The sequence below is a fragment of the Phragmites australis genome, chromosome 1, assembly GCF_958298935.1.
Source record: "Phragmites australis chromosome 1, lpPhrAust1.1, whole genome shotgun sequence".
Taxonomy (NCBI): Eukaryota; Viridiplantae; Streptophyta; class Magnoliopsida; order Poales; family Poaceae; genus Phragmites; species Phragmites australis.
In genome coordinates this window covers 5,310,804-5,330,732 of record NC_084921.1, presented here as the reverse complement: position 1 = coordinate 5,330,732, position 19,929 = coordinate 5,310,804, and the positions used below count along the sequence as shown (strand labels likewise).

At 43.3% G+C, this 19,929-nt stretch overlaps 3 protein-coding genes across 3 annotated transcripts; 2 read left to right on the top strand and 1 right to left on the bottom strand.

Annotated features, from left to right (window-relative positions):
- Positions 1-4,673: 4,673 nt before the first annotated feature.
- Positions 4,674-10,121, top strand: LOC133886792 (single myb histone 6-like). Its single transcript, XM_062326670.1, has 7 exons — positions 4,674-4,885; positions 6,150-6,357; positions 6,518-6,738; positions 6,861-6,945; positions 8,412-8,495; positions 9,131-9,478; positions 9,875-10,121. The coding sequence occupies exons 2-7, from the start codon at positions 6,208-6,210 to the stop codon at positions 9,887-9,889; spliced, it is 903 nt and encodes a 300-aa protein (XP_062182654.1). The 5' UTR covers positions 4,674-4,885; positions 6,150-6,207; the 3' UTR covers positions 9,890-10,121.
- A 1,381-nt stretch (positions 10,122-11,502) lies between these two features.
- On the bottom strand, positions 11,503-13,689 carry LOC133930499 (proline-rich protein 1-like). The gene is made up of 2 exons (XM_062377160.1): positions 13,599-13,689; positions 11,503-12,218 (listed from the first exon to the last, which is right to left on the bottom strand). The coding sequence occupies exons 1-2, from the start codon at positions 13,687-13,689 to the stop codon at positions 11,503-11,505; spliced, it is 807 nt and encodes a 268-aa protein (XP_062233144.1).
- Positions 13,690-14,637: 948 nt separating this feature from the next.
- LOC133886717 (transcription initiation factor TFIID subunit 15b) lies at positions 14,638-19,729 on the top strand. The gene is made up of 7 exons (XM_062326551.1): positions 14,638-14,787; positions 14,864-15,104; positions 15,752-16,589; positions 17,779-17,929; positions 18,029-18,107; positions 18,957-19,163; positions 19,274-19,729. Exons 1-6 carry the CDS (start codon positions 14,742-14,744, stop codon positions 19,066-19,068), a joined length of 1,467 nt encoding a protein of 488 aa, XP_062182535.1. The 5' UTR covers positions 14,638-14,741; the 3' UTR covers positions 19,069-19,163; positions 19,274-19,729.
- Positions 19,730-19,929: the final 200 nt, after the last annotated feature.

The following is a 19,929-nucleotide window of genomic DNA, read 5'->3' as shown; positions in this document are numbered from 1 at the left end:
ACCACGGGCGCCAGCCAGCAAACACTCCTCACTATTATCAAGAGTCGGGTTACAACGCCGTGCGGCGGCTTACAAGAGAATAAATGAATCGGTCGCAGTGGAACCCTAGCGACGGGTATATGTACCGTACCGCGGGGGGCCAGCCCCCCGCACCCCCCCGAGTGAAGGAGGGCGCACCCCAATGGGCCGACTTCAGACTCCGCTTCGCTCCGGCCCAAGCCTCCCGGCGACGGGCCTCCGCTTCGCTCCGTCAGAAGTCGGCCTTTGTCTTGGGCAATGAATTTGGAACATCTTCAACACCATTTTCCAAGCTGCTAATGGTGGTTTTTTAGCATTGATATTTGTCTTCTCCATAGATTTATCTATCTAATTAATTATAGTAGCTAGAAGCTTGAGGGTACACATATAATTAATTAGATAGATAAAGCTATGGAGTAGAAAGTAGGGAGAGAAGAGAGGTCTGAGTTCACCATTTGCAACTTGCCTGCCTGAGTGAGATACAAGGAGCAGCATGGCATTCTTCTTTCCACTCTTTGAACCAGTAGTAAGAAGTGCTCAATCTTAGGTTTTGTTAGTCCCAAGGGTAATCTAAGATAAGTGAAGGGCAAAGAGCCCACCTGACAGTTGAAAGTATTGGATAAAGGCTGCATTTTGCCCTCTGAGACATTAATCAGCACCATGATGGATTTGTTGTAATTCACTTTAAGCCCAGTAAAGTCTGCAAAAGTGTTATGGAATGCTTTTAACACAAATAGTTGTATGGGACAAGCCTCCATTATTAGCAAAATATCATCTGCATATTGTGATATGGAAAATCTGATCCAACTCCCAGAGGGATTGGCGGTTGTAATAGGTGCTTACCCTTGGTGCCTATAGCATATATCAATGGATCCATTCGCTGGTTTCGAGGCTTTTGAGCAGCTCATCGAGCTCACCCATCCCAATTTTCAAGCTCCAGTTTTGCTGGCCAGGTTACCGCAATTTGAACGAGCTTCAACTCAACCGTAAGCAAGAAGGATGCTGTCTCTCACTCTCCCATGCAATCTCTGAACAAATGAAAACTGGTGACAATTAATCTCCACCGTAATTGACTTGGAATCTCTGGTAGAAGTCAATGTTCCATTAGCGATCTCAAATCTTTTTTTAATAAAACAATTAAAATTATCCTAGCTTCTGCATACCAAGATACATAGCTGTTTATTATTTTGCAGCTATAGACCGTCATATCAGATTAAAATAAAAGGAATCTTTGAAGAAACTATTGTCAAGCCTTGGTACATAGGATATTCATAACTTGTGTGAAGATAGCGAGAAGCATGCTAACGTGTGTCGGTGTGGGCAGAAAGAAAAGGGTACATCGTTTGGTTACCTGACTGACAGGTGGACTATACTAGTAAAAAAAGGCTGAAGATAAACTACAATTCTAGATGAGATCTATAGTTTAGATGACCTAATGCCACAAAGTAGAACAACAATGTGCAAGACTAAGCAATATCTCGAATAGGGGTGGAAAACGCATTAAAAAAACCTGGATACAATCGAATACGATTGGATATGGTACTAGATAGAAAAGGGATAATCAAGACAAAATGTATCTGATAATTCGAATATCATGCAAAAAAGCCGGATAATCGGATATCCACTTTCCACCTGTTCTCAAAAGACCTGATGCGAATTCTCTTCAGTTTGCTACCCTCTTCTATTTGATTTGTTCGTGACAAATTTAATAAAAAAATGTTGAACCACACGAATAAGAAGATTTTTAAAATAAACAACAAGTATTCACCCTTTAGTTTATTTTTTAGAAATAGACCTCAATTGTAAACCATCATATGATTGGCCTAATCGCTCGGCTGGTCACGCTTCGCCGAGCAACTGATCGACGAGCTTGGCGTATGGGTCAATCGCTTCGCTGAAGCGTAACCGGCGTGGCTAGGACGCCAGGTGAAAAGGCCACGTTTGAAAATTGACTGATTCACTTGAGTGACTGTGAATCTGTGATCTATTTAAAAAAACACTCTGCCCGTTCCAAAATATAAGGCGCGGCTTTGACTTAATTAGCATGCTTCAAAAATACACTTTTATCTTAAGTTTTTAAATATATTATTCATAGCAAGTAAAAGTATGATAATAAGAAAGTATTTTCATTTACGAAGCTATGAGGCGATATTTTTTATGTAATGTGCTAATGCTTGCATATGCATCTGTTAGACCCGCAAAATGCGCAACCCTTTTAGACAAAAGCTGGTCAGAAGGCAAACCCCCTTTTCCCGTTTTTTTTTTTTACATCCGAGCTTTAAGCGCATTGTTTTCAAATCCCACTTTAATATACGGCAAAACCAAACAATAAAAATAGAAAAAAATCAATATGTTATTCCCTATTCACCCAACTAGATAAGCATTTTGTTAAAAGTTATAAGTAAACCAAAATATATTCAGAAGCAAGTTGGAACAAATATCCAAACAAATTTGTATGAATTTAGGGATCATAAAAGCAAATCAAATAAAAGATTTGTTTCTGTTAAAATACTAGAGCTTAGGTTTATGATTGAAAAAAGCCAAAATCAACATAAATTTGCACTTAAATAGTTGATTATGAGAAGCATAATTAGGATAGCTACAAACAAAATGGAAAAATAATTTGATGTATTTTGTTTGGCAAATTTATAACAGTGTATGGACAGTTTTGTATAACGGTGTATGGATAGTTTTGTAGAACTGCAATTTGATTTATTTTTTTTGAAAATCTAAAGCAATATCTAGATACATTGGTATAAAATATAAAAACAAATTGGTAGAGCAGAAAAGGGAACATGGTGGAAGTTGGTCCACACCCCCAAATCCTAAGCTCTGTTTGGGTAGTTCATCGTGCGAGGTTACAACGAAGAGCATTTCGGGTGCCATCACCCCTATCTCCACCTTACCCGAGGGTTAAAGACAACGGCTGACCTGGCATGGCTCGCTCTCACCGGTGTCGCATGTGCTGGCCATGACGCCCATGGCGTCCTTCGTGGGGCATACAACGTGTTTGAGAAACCAAATTGAAATGTGTCTTGGTTTACTTATGATAAGTGATTAACATTAATATTTATTTGATTTGATGATCTTCGATTTTGCATGAGTTTTGATGTGATTTGAATTGATATGGGATTTCATTTAATCATATTGATTATGAATTAACTGGAATTGGAGTTGGAGATATGTGATTGCTTGTCTCCTAGTGTGCACGTGATGGATGCAACTTGACAGTCGATGATGGGATGATCGGGACCAAGAAGGTCGGACGAGTCAATGGTGATCCTAGCTAAATACGTAGAGGTTAAGCAAAGCATGAAATGCGCATGGAGACAGTGTGTTAACAAAGTCAATCGAAGAGAATAACGGTGCAAGTGATAAGGCGGTCCGAGAGATCAGGAGCGGGAGAGAATTGCCATCGGTCAGGATTGTAAGATGGAGTATACGTGTCAATATCGAAGCGCTTTCTTAAGGTATAAACAAGTGGGGAGTCATACTTTGAGAAGTGTGCTAGAGTTTCGCGGTTTGACCTCAAAATTGTGGGAAGACTAGAGGAGTACGTGGCACCATCGCGAAGCTTGCATCGAGACGAAGCTAAATTGTGAAGTCGCCACGACCGTTAGATAAATCGAGAAGAAAATGGACAAAATGCACTCGATGTTAGATACGAGTGTACTACAAGAGAGGGATATTTTGGAAAAATTAGAAAATTTAAGAGTCAAATTTTCTATGCTTATAAATAGAAGGATATGGCTACGAGATGAGAGAAAAGAGCCATTTTAAACTCCTTGTGCTATCTATTTGAGATCTTTGTGCTAGAGTTTTTTTAAGAAGAGAAAGAAGAGTGCTTAGCCATATTAGGTAAGAGCTTTGTAAAAAAAAATCTTTGTAATTTGTTTAAAATAGGACTGATCTCTACTGTAATAAAGTTTATTTTTCTTCATGTTATTATGCTCACATCCTTCTAGTTTCACTTTATAGTTCCCTTGCAAGTTTGCAAGTTTTTCGATTTCTGAATTTGATTTTCGTTTTGAATTTTAGGCTGAAATTTCAGCATCTTGTGAGGTTATTTTTCTTGTTGCTATAGGCATAAAATTCGCATACACACGCTTATGTAATAAGGTCTTAAATTACACTGCCTCTAGATAATCAACTTGGAGAGTTCCGTTGTTCGATATTCATCTTTTCATATTTCTTTGCAAGTTGTGATCTTTTGAGTGCTAAGATACATGGATTGATATTAAATAGAACATATGGTTCATATATCATCTGTGGAGTCATGTTGTCTCTATTTTTTTAAAAACTTTTCTCTATTTATGCTTTTGTTTTAGTTTTGAGCTACATTGAATGATCCAAATAGAAAAAGATTATTGATATAAAAAAATTTATCGAGACGTCTATTCATCTCATATGATCATCTATCTCATTTGTACCATTAATATCAGAGCCTACAATTGGATGCCACGAAAAGCTTTTTTTTTCTTTGATCGGAATCGATAGATGTCAGCCCATCTATAAGGAGTCAAACATAAGTAGGTTTATCCGGCATACTAGTAATGGATTATTTGGCCTTTTGGGATAGAACAACATATGAACAGTTGTAGCCGTTGTAGCCTACTAACCTACTTACTCAGATCAAAGGAAGAAGTATCAGAACACTGTAGTTCTATAGCAAACACTATCTAAGCATAGGCGCTCTCGCTCTAGATCACCACGCGTCACCCATCCACCCGCCGGCGCTCTCGCTCTCGGCTTCTGGCTTCTGCCTTCCGCACGCGTCGCCCATCCACCGTGAGAGATCCCCGGGGCGAGGCGAGGCCGGCCAGGGTGGCATCCTTCGTCTACCGCAGCTCCTCCATCGACAGCAACAGTAAGTCAGCGCTCCCCTTCTATCCCCCCTTATGCTGATCGAGGGAGACTGCGATGGTGTTCTCCCTCGCCGTCGCTCGGTGTGTATGGGGGTGGGGGGGGGGGGGGTTGCGCCATCGGCCACCTCTGGCGGCTGCCAGAGTTCGCCGGGGTGGTAGATCTGCCCCCTGGTGATACTGGTATGCTTGACTGGACCGGTCTTGTTGGCACTTAGGCCATCGTGTGTGCAGTCGTACCCAGACTAGCCATTTAGATGCCAGAATAACATTTTTCGGATTTTGATGATGAATGTGTTAAATAGGTTTGATACTCATCATTTTCTGCTTTGATTGTTATTGAGTTTGTTACGCCAACCATCTAACAAAAGCTTAAGCTACGAGGAAGCAATATATTTTCACGTGTATTTCAAAAAATATTAGGATGGCGTCCTGGAGAGTTTCAGGTAAAGAGAGGCATGGCGAAGCAATTTCCAGCTTCTGAAAATGCTCCCATGTTGTTTTTTTATTACTTACTCTATACTTCTATTTCCTGTTCACATGGCACTTTTATCAGCATCAGTTTGCGAATGTCTTATATTTTGCACTGGTATTCCTCTTGGTTTGTTTTAGTATCTTAGCCCCTTAGGTGGTTAGGACACGATGTTGTTGTCATAGCAATGGGATTTCTCATGTATCAAATAGAAATGTACAAAACTTATTGGGAGATGCTTTGACTTACCAGTTGCCACCTTTTCATGTCGTAGCTCAAATTATTTTCTGAGAAACAAATAGTTCTGAAGTTGCCTTGCAAGCCCTAATTTGCAGCTTCGCTTGCTCATGATTACAGAGGCTGTTTTTGAGTTTAGTACTATTTGATTCATATCCATACTATGACGGCCATGATAGGCTGTATTTGACATTAATGATAATTGAGCCTCTGAGATACAATACGGAAAATGTTTTCTTCAATGATTTCTAGGTTTTTACAGATTGCATGATACCTCATACTTTCCTCCCTATTATTTGGTATATTCAAGTTATGATGTAAACATGGTTTGCTGCTTTAGCCAAGAATGGCTGGATGTTGTACATATTAAAAGAATCATTCATTTCTGTTAAATGTATCGGCGCATGTTGGATTTTTTGGGTCAAAATATCCCTATAATTGAGATTTCAGAATATTCAATGATTGCAGTGCGTGTAAGCTAATGTAGTCCAGCACTGGTCACATTCCTTGTAGTTGTTTGCTCTAACAGCATTCGCAATGTTCTAATGGATTGAATTCAGGTTAGAAGGTGCACATTTGTGTTCATATTGTATTTGACCAAGGAGATTAGGCCTAAGCATGGGGGTTCCAAAACAGAGGTGGACTTCCGAGGAAGAGGCTGCTCTTAGAGCTGGAGTAGCAAGATATGGAGTTGGAAATTGGCGCACAATATTGAAAGATCCAGAATTTAGTTCCACCTTGTCCTATCGCTCGAATGTTGACCTAAAGGTTAGAACTGTTCACTTCATTACAGTTACTTAAGCTTGCTTTAGTGAAGGCAATTCTAAATTTTGGTATTCTTTGAATCATGTATCATTTGGTGTTAAATTTCCAGATTTCATTTTCAATCTTAATGTCCATCCCCTATTTTATACTAATTATTACTTAGGACAAGTGGCGCAACATGAATGCAATTGTCACTACATCGGGTTCTCGTGAAAAGGGGAGGACTGCTGTGAAGAAAACCCGAACTACTAAGAATAATGATCACTCCACGGCAATCAGCACAGTTACTTCTGATGTTGATGACGAGATTGCTGATGCAAAGCCTATAGCATCAGTGTCTAGTGAAGCACGAAATACTTCAAATCCTAAGAAACCTCAGTCAAGGTAATTATATATGTACAAGTCCAATGCATAAATCTGGCATTTAATTCTTTTTCCTCTTTGTGTCATCAATAGAAAACTAGATATTTTGGATGCTCCACTCTAGTTTACTGGCTTTCCTGCAGGCTAGACAATATTATAATGGAGGCTATAAAGAACTTGGATGAGCCTACGGGGTCACACAGAACTACTATTGCTACTTACATAGAGGTGTACATCCCTCTTTTGTTTTTGTTTCTTTCTAGTACAAGAGCTATATGTTTCATGGTCTGTCTACAAATGAAATTTCCTATTGTTGTTGTCTTTTTCTAGTATAATGTCAAATGCTATTTGCTCTTCTGTTTGTGTTCGGTCAGCCAAACATTTTACATAGTAGACAGCTCGTCATATATAGATTCAATGTTTTTATTTTGATACGATGTATAAAAAATCAGACTTGGTGATGCTACCCAGCCACCGCGGTTTTGCCCAAATCGGCAGGCTGCCTGCCTAGGTGGCTATGGATGGTGCCACCTGTATCTATTTGAAAGTTCATTACGCCTGTTGGGGGAGTGGACTCTCGCCCCCAATCATCCAAGCAAAGGAGATGAAGCCACCTTCAGGAGCAAGCACATGGCCTTTGGAAGCACGCAAAGGGAACCGAAGGGGAGACACGAATAGACCTTAAGGGCAATGCCAAAGGTGGCCCGAAGGTGGAAAGTGGCCCTTGGGGCACCACCGGAAGCAGCTTGGAGGGGGAGGGCTGAGGAGGGCCCCAAGACAACACCAAAGGAGGCCCAAAGGGCACTGAAAGATCCCCAAACGAAGGGTTCCTGTTGGCACCCTTGATACACCTGAGGGCGGCCGAAGGGGGCAATGTCTTCAGGCATGGATGAGGACTGAGGGCCCCCATCCGAAGCATTCCTGGGTTCCCTCAGTCACGCCAGGAATCCCGGAAGTGGGGGCCCATGACGCTGACACCGTGAGGTCAGTGGTAGGGGGAGTAGCTAGATGGTGTGGGCTACAGTGTCAGCCCAATGCTGCTATCTAGACCCCTCTTTGTAGGGGCATGCTTGTAAATATCTGGTGGTAAATTACCGTCTTTCCCACAACCCTGCCCCCTTTTCATGGGCATTTCTGTAATCCACCAGAGGGGGAGCACGAGTATAAATACCCCCCTTGGCTTCATGTAAAGGTTGATAAACATTCACAGTACATACCTCAATATAGCTTTTTGGTGCTCTCCCTCTCAAGCCTCTGTGAGTTCTTCCATTTCGGACTTACTCCTGTAGATTTCACAAATCTATTGTGTGGACTTGTATCCACAACAACGCCTGAAAACCTAAGCAAAATAGCAAACACAGTTTCGCACCAGAAACAAAAACTACGCTACACCTAACCTGATTGTATTGTACCAAAAACTACACTACACTACACAAACATCAAACAGTATAATCCCATAATTAAACAAGTCAGGTTACACAAGATTTCCTCCTTTTTGTGCAAGAGCTGCAACCTACTTCGTGTTCACCCTCTTCCAGCTTGGTCAAAAGCAAGCTGTTGCATTGTGTCTTCTTTCAGAGTTGTGATGTCCTTTCGAAACTATCATCATGTTTAAACCTGCTTATTTGCAATTGAGCCATGCTTTCTCGTATTTGCTACATGCACAGTCAGTTTCTTACCCATGTTTTATGTAGGAGCAATATTGGCCACCTAGTGATTTTGATCACTTATTGTCTGCAAAACTGAAGGACTTGGCCTCCAGCGGGGAACTGATAAAGGTAATTTCCATTTTTGATATCCTACTTCATGTTTATGCTTTGCGAGTAATAAAACTAATTCAAAGGTGAAACTACTAGGTGATAAGTATAACCTTTGCATGAAACCTTCAGAAGCGTAGTTTTCTTACAACTGGAACAGTTGGCGTACCATATTTGTGAAAATAGGATATACGAAGGTTTCCCAAGATATACATGATTGGGCATATGCATGTTTTCTAAATGGTGCGTACACTTGTTCAGTCACTCTACTATTAGTCTATTACTATAATGCCTGACATATTTGTCAGTATCAGCAATCACTTGTTCAATTTTGCATACTAGTTTCTTGTTCAATTTCATGTCGAATCCTTGTCAGACTGCAATCCTGCTGTTTTTGTTTTACTTAGCAAAGTGCCATTTTTTCGTTATTTGAACTGTGGGCTCTTTGGTGTTCATGACTTATCTTTTAGTGCTGAATGTTTGTATTCTGAGCCAGTCAGAAGGTGCATAGTTCTCAAATTTTGTGGGCAAGCAAAGCGTCTTAAACCATGAAAATTAGCTATTTGTTAACTTGGCACTAGACTAGCGACTAGACAACAGTTACCCATGCAAAGAATCTTGAGCATTTCAGGATGTGACCCAATGGAAGATTACAGGTGAATCGGAAGTACAGGATAGCACCTAGTTCACCGTACTCTGAGGGCCGAAGCCCCAAAATGCTGCTGCTGGAAGACGTGAAAAGAGAGCCCTTCAAAGTAGGGAGTGATGATAGTAAAACCCTTACCAGATCTCAGGTTGATGCTGAATTGGCTCGTATGGCAACCATGAGTGCCGAGGAAGCCGCAGCGGCTGCTGCTCGTGCAGTTGCAGAGGCAGAGGCTATCATGGCAGAAGCTGAAGCAGCGGCGAGAGAAGCAGAGGCTGCAGAGGCAGATGCTGAAGCTGCAAAGGCCTTTGCTGAAGCAGCATTTTTTACATTGAAGAACAGAAATGCTGCGAAAATGGTGATAGCTCTAGTCCCTGAATCTTTTAGTTATATGTACTCTTGTCCTTTCACATACAGAACCAGGTTTCATAGTCCCTCCCTTCTGCAACTGATTGGTAACTTCTGGTTACTAAAAAGAAAATCCGAAACGAGCAAGTTTTTATAATTGCATTGCCATATTCAATGAAAATTATGATTTCCAATGGCATTGTGCCAAACTTATTTTCTTATTGTTCTTTCACTAAACAATGCATGCCATTCAAGAATAATATTTGAAAGACTAAGTATATTTAAACTAATGGGTTCCCAAGTTTGCCAGAAGCAAGAATAGAATCAACCTGTTTTCGACAAGCGAGTAATAGCCACTGTGGCTCGCTGCTCCATCAAATTCTGACTCCTTGATGTTCATGTGCAGATGGCCCAAGCCTGATGTTACTCGGAGCTGTTCCGGTTCAGCGTTGCCGCAGGTGCCGGCTACCTATGCAGTTACATGTGTACCGTTGTCCAGGTAAACGCAGCTGCCCCCCTGGTTGTATCAAATTGTTTTACTGGAGCCATGTGAGCTCGAACGCAGCAACGAGACATACCAGCTTGGTATTCCCCTCGCGACGCCATTTTCATAACTCAGTGGCATGCATGCTAAACTCTTTGCCGATGTCAAATGCTTTCGCTGACGATTTGCACGAGTGCATTGTCTCCCAAGAGGCACCGCTAGATAGGGAATGTGCATGACTGTATATATGGAGTAAGAAGACCTCTGTTGGTCGACTTGGTCTGCGTACGGTGAATGGTGATGCACTTGTACGTGCTTCAGCTCAGATTCCCTAATAAGGCCAGCTGCGACTACACATTTTTGTGTTTATGTGAGGTTGACTGACTAGGTGATGGAAATTGAAGGAAAACCAAGACTTTTAACTGAGTGTCAAACTTTTTTTTGTTATCTGCGTCAAAAGAACTCGGAGAAAACTAGCTAAATTCCTTGACTAGCTTGTAACCGATAGGGTAGATTGGCCAACTTGCGTATGTATATGGCCCATGATACTCGGCATGGGTTTTCTGCCATATTAATCAGTGAACCAGCTGCCACTGTGTGTATAAACCAAGGCACCGTAAATAACACCCCACAGCGAAAGTAGAAGAAGCTCACTTGCAACAAGTGTCCGCTGTTGGAATATGATAGAACAGTAGTGATTCGAGAATGAAGAACGGTGTCTCTTTCATTAACTTGATGCCAATGTATGCATGCCCGAATGGGCGTCCTGTCCGTTGGGCAAACATCCCTTCCCAACAATGGCGGTTGTTTGATCATACAAGTTGGCAACACTAGCCAGTCGGAGCCCAAAGCCAGCTGCCGATATGGCCACCACCACCATGGCGCGTCATGGGCCATGGCAAGCAGTATCGCTGCTGCTGTTACAGATCCACCTCACAGCCGTCGTGTTCTCGCTTCTCCCTTCATCGGCCGGTGCTCACACGGTCACACCAGCAGCTACTAGACACTGTTGCCGCGCCGCCGGTCCCGTGCCTGCCCGACCAGGCGGCGCTTCTCCAGCTACTAGAGCACAAATTTGAAAACTTAATCCGTAACCTTAGCAATTTCACCAGTCTTAGATTTGACACCCTTCTTCCTTTATATATAGACGTTTTCGATCTCGGTTTGAAGGGCCAATACCTATACACCAAAACTCTGGAATCTTTTTGTAGCCCCAGTCTAGAAATCCTTGATCTCTGTTACAATAACCTTAGCGGCACAATCCCTTCTTGCCTGATGGTGGATACCTATGTACTGCAATCTGACACTTTTCTATAAATAATTAACTTCTCACATACTCATATATCATGACAAAATTAGCTTACAGACACTGTACACAAACGACACCAATTAAAAGAAAAGAATCGAAATCACCCTCCGGATGACACATGAATCACTTTTGTCGGATCATTAGCACATACGTGTGCTAATCAATGGCGTGGCACACTATTCTAACGCGCGCGCGCGCACATGCGCATGCGCATGCCATGGAAACGAACGGGCGTACGCGATCAGTATCGACGCGTGGGCACGCAGCTCGCCGGCTTGAACGCGAGCGGTCCGGCGGCGTACACGACGTTCTCGTAGCCGACCTGGCCGGTCCACCGCTTGCCCTCGTCGCGGAGCGGCGCGCCCTCCATGCCGTGGTTGATGTTGGTGATGCCGTTGCACTTGGCGTCCGGCGACGAGAGCAGGCGCACGAAGCACGCCTCCCGGGGGTCTTCCATGAAGTAGTCGCGGGCGCGCTCGACGCCGAAATCGGCACGGAAGTAGCCGTTCCCGTCGGCGACGGGCGACCGCCACGCCATGACGCGGTTCTTCCTGTCGCGGCAGGTGACCGACACCTTCGCCCCTGGCAGCGGCGCCGCGCCGTCGAGGCACTGCGAGCCCCGGTGCGCGCAGCTCTGGCCCTCCACCCTCATCACCACCAGCTTCTTATCGCCGTGGGCGGCAGGCGGCGACGGGACCGGCGCTGGCGTGGCAGGAGGCGGGGGGCTGCGGGTGTAGGGGGAGGAAGGCCACCATTGTTGCTTGGAGACCGGTGCTCGATCGATCGCTCGGAGGAGGAGATCAACGGAGAGCTTCGGCTGTGTGGAAATGGCGGGAGGCGCACGGTTTATATACGTGACAACGCTCGTCAGCGAGTAAAAAAATGGCGCAGACGTGCGGCAATGTAGGCGCGGGTGATCAGTGGTGGTCACCTTGTCGGCATTGGGCGACGTGGAGCCTGTGTACGAAAGATTGTGTGTTCATGATCAACTTGATCCATTATTGTTGCAGACTATTGGTAACTCGTGTCGTCGATTAAGAAAATACAAACATGCTTGCCGGTGTCCAGTAGTGAGATCTGACCTGGTAGATTACGTCCACAAGGAAACGATCTTGACTTTCGAAGATCGTGCTACCCGTGTACTTGATTCAGAAAAGGTCACGCATATCTAACGTCCTACGCAGTGCAGAAGCATAGGAGCTGCATAACCTTTTTTGAAATCCGAAAATTGCAAATATATGGGTCTTTGCAACTCTATACTCAGGCGACATGTTTTTTAAAAAATAAAAAATGCAATGTTCCGATGCTCTAAAAAATCAAAACACCATCGAAATAGTTATAAAAAATCCTGAAAAAAATATGGTATAGAGGAACTATCATCTAGCTCTCTAAAAATATGACCTTTAAAATGAGAAATAAAAAAGATAAATTTCAAAGATGTTGAAAATCATTTTTTTTTTGTTTCTCATTGTATAAGTAATTATTTGCATTGAAATTTTCTAGACCACTATATTATAGCATCATCTACACTATAAAAATATTTTCATGACCATTTCGATAGTGTTCTGAATTTTGAGAGTATTGGAACACTACGTTTTTATGTTTCTAAATCTATCGTCCGTTGGAAAGGCCTTATGCTACCTGTTGCCCTTCCTAGCTAGAAAGACGATAGGAGTATAGAATTGTAAAATTTCAAAACGTACACATATATTTATAATTTTTAAATTTCAAAAATATAAAAATAATCCTTAAAGAAAAATTGCTGGGCCAAACAGAAGCAAAGGAGCTATCCAATCTAAAGCCCAAACTACATCTTGGGTCTTTCTTCTACAGTGACACTGGGCCTTATTAAAATTGAAGAAAGAGTCCATTTTGCCTCTTGAACTATTGTTCGAGTTCGTTTTCCCCTCCTCAATCATAAAACTGGATATTTTACCTCCCTCAACAGTCAATATCGGTTATAATTCCTCCCTAACCCCGATTCAGGGTGATTTTGGCCGATGTGGACGAAGTGAGTTGGCAAATTTGTCATGCCAGCGCTCAAATAAAATCCCCTTAACACGCGTCATGGGTGAGGGCGCGTGCCACACACCCCCTCTACGCCCTCGCCTTCGAGCCAAGTCACACAAGCACTCGATCGCCCTCGTGCCAGCGCCTGTGAACCGTCGCATCGCCATCGTCTCCCCTCTGGCATGCCACCTAGAGAAACCAAGTACACCCGATCCATGGACCGGTGCCAAACCTTCTCCAAATAGCCCCTCCTCACGCCAACACACTGTCCACGCTACTCCCTTCTATTTTCCTCAATAAACCAAGACGCGAGCTCGTGGTTCGCACGGAATATGAGCTTCTTCTCTGGTGCTGGCGGGCTCACAACCGCGCCATTTCCTCCCCAGTGAGTCTCCATCGAAACTGAGTGCGTCACCATGTTCGCCGTACCTCACTGATTCCATTTTGCCATTCATGCGAGGACTAGGACCCGACGCAAACCGGCCACACCTTCTTCCTCGGCTCCGGTCGCTGCCGTGTGAAGCAACCCAGTCGCCTCGGTGAAGCTCCGGCCAATCCCTTGCGCCAACATCATCTCCTACCCCCTACTGAGCATTTCCCCTCTGCCAATCGCAGGAGACCGAGACCGGGAGACCGTCACCGCTGCTGAGCTCTTTACGCTACCTCACCTTACCATCGCCAGAGGTCCTTAGTCTCTCTCAGCTTCAACTAAAGGCACGGTGAAGACACTAGAAGCCTGTAGATGCTCAAGCTGCCCTCAATCGGGGGAGATCGTCATTGCTCGTGTGCCGCCGCTAAGCCCTAGCCACCGTCTCTACCCTGCACGTCATAGACCACACCTAGAGCACCTTGAACCCCACGACTGAGACCGCACAGGTCCCACGCAGCTACCGTAGTCCCCGCTCGAGCAAGCCGAAGCGTTACCTGCCACCAGTGAGGTCGTGTGCACCACGACCACGCCTTCCCCTTCCTCAGGTCACTGACATGTGGGCTCGGGTTGTTGGGTGTAGACGGAGGGACTAATTTAAAAAAAAAATTGAGGCTGTGGATTTTATTTGAGTGCTAGCATGGCAAGTTTGCCACGTCACTTCGTCCATATCGACCAAAACCATCCTGAATTGGGGTTAGAGAGAGATTATAACCGGTTTTTATTATTGAGAGAGGTAAAATATCTGATTTTACGATTAAGAGGAAAAACGGACTAGGACAAAATAGTTGAGAGAGGTAAAATGAATTTTTTTCCTAAAATTGAAGATACAGGCTCCAAGCAATCGGCCCATTTTGAGCCAACTTAACCAGATCCAGCAGAAGCCGGCCTATAATAGCCCACTACTATTTGCGACTTTTCCCTCTTCCACTTTCCAAGTGCGACCTCTTTTGCCCTAATCCAAACACCTCTCCGCATCGCGAATACTCTTTTCCGCCCTGTCCTCTCGAGCGCTCCCGAAACCCTAGGCGTGACCTGAACCCATGTCGGGGTCTTACGGATCCGACGACTACCGCGGCGGCGGCCGAGGTCGCGTCTGGATCCCATGGTCTGTCTGCGTGCATGTTTCTCTGGATCTGCTTCTGAGTGACTCGTTCTTGTGCAGGTGGCGGCGGAGGCGGCCGTGGGCGAGGAGGCGGCGGTGGTGGAGGAGGGTATGGAAGTGGTGGTGGTGGAGGGTATGTAGGCGGAGGGGGAGGCGGAGGGTACGGCGGCGGCGGCGGCGGGAGAGGTGGCGGCGGGGGCGGGGGGTTCGGTGGCGGCGGGAGAGGTGGAGGTGGCCGAGATGGTGGCGGCCGCGGCCGCGGGGGAGGGCGCGAAGGCGACTGGGTTTGCCCTGACGCGAGGTGCGTTTCGAATTGCTTGTTCATCGATACCTCGTTGGACTCGACTGATTTAATCGTGTTGTTCTGGACTGTCCTGGGAATTCTGGTGTGTAGGCTTGAGATTTACACTCTTTTGGGGTGCTTTTTTGTTTGTGGTGTTTTGGTGATGAAATCATTTGGCTGTTGTATCAGGATTTGCTTGCGACATGGTGTGCAGTAGCTAGCTCCCTGTTCCTTTAGTTGATTTGCACCTATATATGTAGATTGTGTAGTTACCTGTTGTTGGATACTAGGATTTGTCTGGATAGATGGAGCTTTCATGAGATTTTATGGTTTGGAGCATAGGGTGTCTTGTTATGATTGTGATTACCAAAAATTGATCTGAGACTTAAGTACCATTGATGACAAATTTCAATCATAGATTCTCATGGCTTTGTAAATTGATTTGAGGCTAGTATGCCATTGACAATAGTCATTCACAGATCTATAAATTGGTTTAGGGTTATTCGAAGGGTTTAAGATTTTTTTGATGGCTATAGTTTCTTATAATTGTTTTTTTCGTCATATGTAGCATCAGTTCTTCCATGATGTAGAAAACTTAAATCTTTTGCTATGATTGGTTCTGCTACGTCACTGTTTCCTAAAAGATTTATAAATTCTTGATCCAGCTGTGGCAACGTGAACTTTGCGAGGAGGACTGAGTGCAACAAGTGTGGGGCACCTTGCCCAAGTGGAGGTGGAGGTGGAGGCAGTGGCGGTGGGTATAACAGGTCTGGTGGAGGTGGTGGAGGCTACAATCGTGGTGGTGGTGATTATGGTTCTGGAGGAGGTGGCCACAACAGAGATAGGGGGGATTTCAATTCCGGTGGCCGTGGTGGTAGTGGAGGAGGAGGGGGAAGAGGAGGATATAATCGAAGTGGTGGTATTGATCGTGGTTTTGATGACTACCGCGGTGGCAGAGGTGGTGGTTATGGGGGACGAGACCAGGAGAACAACCAAAGGGGAGATGAAGGTGGTTACAATGCTGGTAGCTTTGGACAAACTCCTCCGCAAGGGCCTCCTTCCTATGGTGGGCCTGCTGGTGACTATGCAGCGCCTCCGAGCTCCTACGGTGGCAACAATGCCTATGGTTCAGATTCTGCGGTGCCTCCTCCTAATAGCTATGGCGGTGGTCCAGGCTCATACCCACCAAGCTATGGTGCCCCACCTCCAAACCCATATAGTAGTGGTGCCCCAGGGGGCCAAGGGGGTTTGCCGCCTACATATGATGGTGGGTACAGTGGTCGGTCCATGCCTGGGGGTGGAGGTTCTGTTGGTGCACCACCACCTTATCATGGCAGCGGTGGCAGTTATACTGGTAGTGCTGCCCCTGAGCCACCTTCGAAGGTTAAGCAGTGTGATGCAAACTGTGATGAGACATGTGATAACGCAAGGATTTACATCTCAAACTTGCCTCCTGATGTCACTGTTGAGGAATTACAGGAGTTATTTGGAGGAATTGGCATGGTATAATTTACCTTCACTTGAATTCCTTTTTTTTGTCAGTAACTGTATATTTTATGAAGATATCACTTTCCAGAATGGTATATATTATTTATAGTTCTCTTTCTAATTGAATTCATTACTTTCCCTTTTTCTCATATCTGTATTGTCCTAAAATTATCTCCTTCCCATTGTAATCGTTATTCACTTGCCACTAGTAGCTATGATAGATGTGTAGTTGAACCATGTTGATAAATTAGTATTTGCAGGCTAGCATATGAATTTTCTATGTTCATATTGATCTACTATGCGCTTCAGGATTTTTCGATGGTCAATACTCATAGTACTCCCTCCGTTTCAGAATATAGGGCGTATTAGGATTAAAAAAAGTCAAACTTCATAAATTTTGTATCAACAATTGGTCAAATTATGTGCATGTTTATTGTACAAAAGATATATCAATAGATTCGTATTTCACATATCTTTAAGATATTAATTTCGTAGCAATTGATAATATATTGTAAGAAATTAATGGCCAAAGTATACTTTAAAAGACTTTCTCAAATCCTAATACGACCTATAAAAAGAAATGGAGGGAGTATGTTTTAGTGCATGAGTTTGTGGACCCTATTATATTTTTTAAGAAGGTGCTCATACATACCAAACGTTATGTTGTGGAGTACAGGGATCAGTTTGGCGGTTTGGTTTGACGTCGATTTGTATGTCAATAATGGTGTTCTTTATGAGTGCATTTTATAGTTAACAGTTCTACTCCCCAAATAGGTAGAACAATCTTTAAGTAGTTAACTAGTTATGTTTTTTAATTATACTCTCATGTTGAGTTAATAATGTAATGTAACTTGACATTGTTGATTGAAAATTTATTGAGTAAATTACAGTTGATTTTTACGTTATACTGCGTTTTGTAGTTATTATTATATTTTTCTGAATTTATTTTGTTTCTATGTGACTTTTTATGTTGTGGAACCAATTCCTCTCTTTCCTTTTCCTTATTGTATTGAGTAGAATTCAGTTGGTTTTACATTATGCCGAGTCTTTGTAATTAGCTCATTTATAGAGTTGCATCTTGTTTTACATGAGTTGTAATGTTATGGTACGAATTTCATTATTTCTTTTTCCCTTGCTATTTATCTGTGTAATCAGTTGCATTAGGTTCTGCTTTTTGAATGTTAGCAACTATTTCTTTTAAAAGGTTGGGAGGATCAAACAAAAACGTGGCTTCAAAGACCAGTGGCCCTGGAACATAAAAATCTATACTGACGAGTCTGGAAAAGCCAAAGGAGATGCTTGCCTTGCTTATGAAGATCCTTCTGCTGCTCATTCAGCTGGTGGATTCTATAACAGTAAGCTTGCTGTTGAGTTTTGCATTGTTTCATGATATCCACTTGTCCAATGCATATTCCAGTGCAGTTTGTAATTCATCTATTCTGTTCATGTTCCAGATTATGACATGAGAGGCTACAAAATCAGTGTTGTGATGGCTGAAAAATCAGCACCCAGAGCACCATCTTATGGTCATGGGTAAGTACTTCTCATCTGTTTATCTGCTACATGCAAAATCTGGAACTGCGTATCAAATTAAATTATCTAATTGCACGCTATTCTGAATCTAGTAGTACCTTGTATTGTAATTCGATGGTCCAGGGATTTGCATCTGCCACACACTTTCACATACTATTCAGCAATGACCAATGAATGATTCCAGTATTCCCATTGAAAAAAAATGGTGCATGTTCGGTAGTATATGCTGCACACTGTTAACACTTCCATTTTGGTCTAGATTTTTAATTAACTTCAGTTGGAGAGTACTGGATATTGTCCAAGCAAATTATGTATTAGTAAATTCTTATATTACACAAAACACTAATGGTTGATCAGAAACGTAAAGCCCAAAGATCTGTACTTGCTTTCGCACTTCAGGCCCTTTACGATGTATAAGGTATACATGATGGTAAATGCTGGAGCAATTATCTTTTGTTGCTTGAACTGTGTCCTAACTGTACAGAATCTAATTTGTTGAACAAAGCGATTTATCGATTGATTGGAGTACCATACAATTCAGTAATTCACTGATGGGAGGGGAAAGTATGTGGGGACACAGGGATGGCATGGGAAATCAGTACAGATTAGTGTACTATTGTCTTGTGCTAATGTTTCTGCGTTGAAATTATGTTTCTGTGTATTTAACAATGTGCAAGGGCCAAGGGGAAAGGAAACTACTTGATAATAATTCACAACGAAAAGATATGGGATATTGTGCTTTGTAGTTTTGCTCTTAGCAGTGTATCCCTCAGTGTGTATGTGTACTAAATCATGATTCATGTCGATGATGCTTATATTATTTTTTTGGTACTGTTATGTGCTGTGCAGTGGTGGTCGTGGTGGTGGCTATGGTGGTGGACGCAGGGATAATTTCAGAGATGGTGGTGGCCATGGACCTAATAGGAACCAGGGTGGTGGTTTGCGTTCGCGACCGTACTAAAAACAGCTAATATTGTTACTAAGATTGTCTTCTGTGAGAAACCATTTCTATTCCTGTTCTACTATGGATTTGTACCTCTCATACAGGCGCATAAGGTAGGTTGTCTGCTTTCCTTGAACTCCTGTTCCATTGTTATACACCAGTCTTGGTCGACTGTTTGTTTGTCCAAAAGTGATTGATCTATGTTATGTGAATTTTTGCATAGAGGCAGCTGGATATAAGCTCCAAATGCTGGTAGGTTTGAGATGTTTCAGGTGAGTGCCGAACTGCTATGATTCTGTAATGTTTTGCTTTCTTGGTGATTGCTTACCTATATATTTCTGCGTTTTCTCTTTGTTTATCTAATGCTTACATTCCACGTGGTACCTCAGCCGGTGGATCACACCTGTAAGCTTTGGATTACGATGTGAAGAACAGGTTGGGCGTTTTTGTACTGTGATAGGTTTATTAGACTCCGTATATATTAGATGCATCAATTACCCTACATAGATTGCTCCTCGTCCATTGTTATTCACCTGGCTGTGGAATTGAATTTAGAATGTAGCGTGTAGCTAGTTTAGGTTCCCGCGGACCCCTGATGTTGTATAGGTGGTGTTTAGCATATTTGTTCCACTGGGTGATAATTACCATCGGAAAGAGCATATTTTAGGTGTTTGTTCTACACCAGATGTGGAGGGAAAAGTCTCAGCAAATTTGGATCTCCTGTGCGGTTTGTGCAGCGACAAACTTGATACCCTCAGAATCACAATCTGACAGCACTCCAACTGCATTGTTACCTGTGCATGGCGATTCTGAAGCACAGGGCCAGCATCGCGCGAGTCGGCACTTCATCTGCCTCCCTGGTGCCTCTCATCTCTGGGA

Excerpts from the sequence above, each read along its gene's own strand:
- LOC133886792 (XM_062326670.1), top strand. The coding sequence starts at position 6,208 with ATGGGGGTTCCAAAACAGAGGTGGACTTCCGAGGAAGAGGCTGCTCTT. Across the intron at positions 6,946-8,411 it reads CTATTGCTACTTACATAGAG|GAGCAATATTGGCCACCTAG; the intron begins GTGTACATCCCT and ends TGTTTTATGTAG. Across the intron at positions 8,496-9,130 it reads CCAGCGGGGAACTGATAAAG|GTGAATCGGAAGTACAGGAT; the intron begins GTAATTTCCATT and ends GGAAGATTACAG.
- LOC133930499 (XM_062377160.1), bottom strand. The coding sequence starts at position 13,689 with ATGGTGACGCACTCAGTTTCGATGGAGACTCACTGGGGAGGAAATGGC. Across the intron at positions 12,219-13,598 it reads AGAGAAGAAGCTCATATTCC|GCTCCACGTCGCCCAATGCC; the intron begins GTGCGAACCACG and ends TTTCGTACACAG.
- LOC133886717 (XM_062326551.1), top strand. The coding sequence starts at position 14,742 with ATGTCGGGGTCTTACGGATCCGACGACTACCGCGGCGGCGGCCGAG. Across the intron at positions 16,590-17,778 it reads TATTTGGAGGAATTGGCATG|GTTGGGAGGATCAAACAAAA; the intron begins GTATAATTTACC and ends TTCTTTTAAAAG. Across the intron at positions 18,108-18,956 it reads GCACCATCTTATGGTCATGG|TGGTGGTCGTGGTGGTGGCT; the intron begins GTAAGTACTTCT and ends TGTGCTGTGCAG.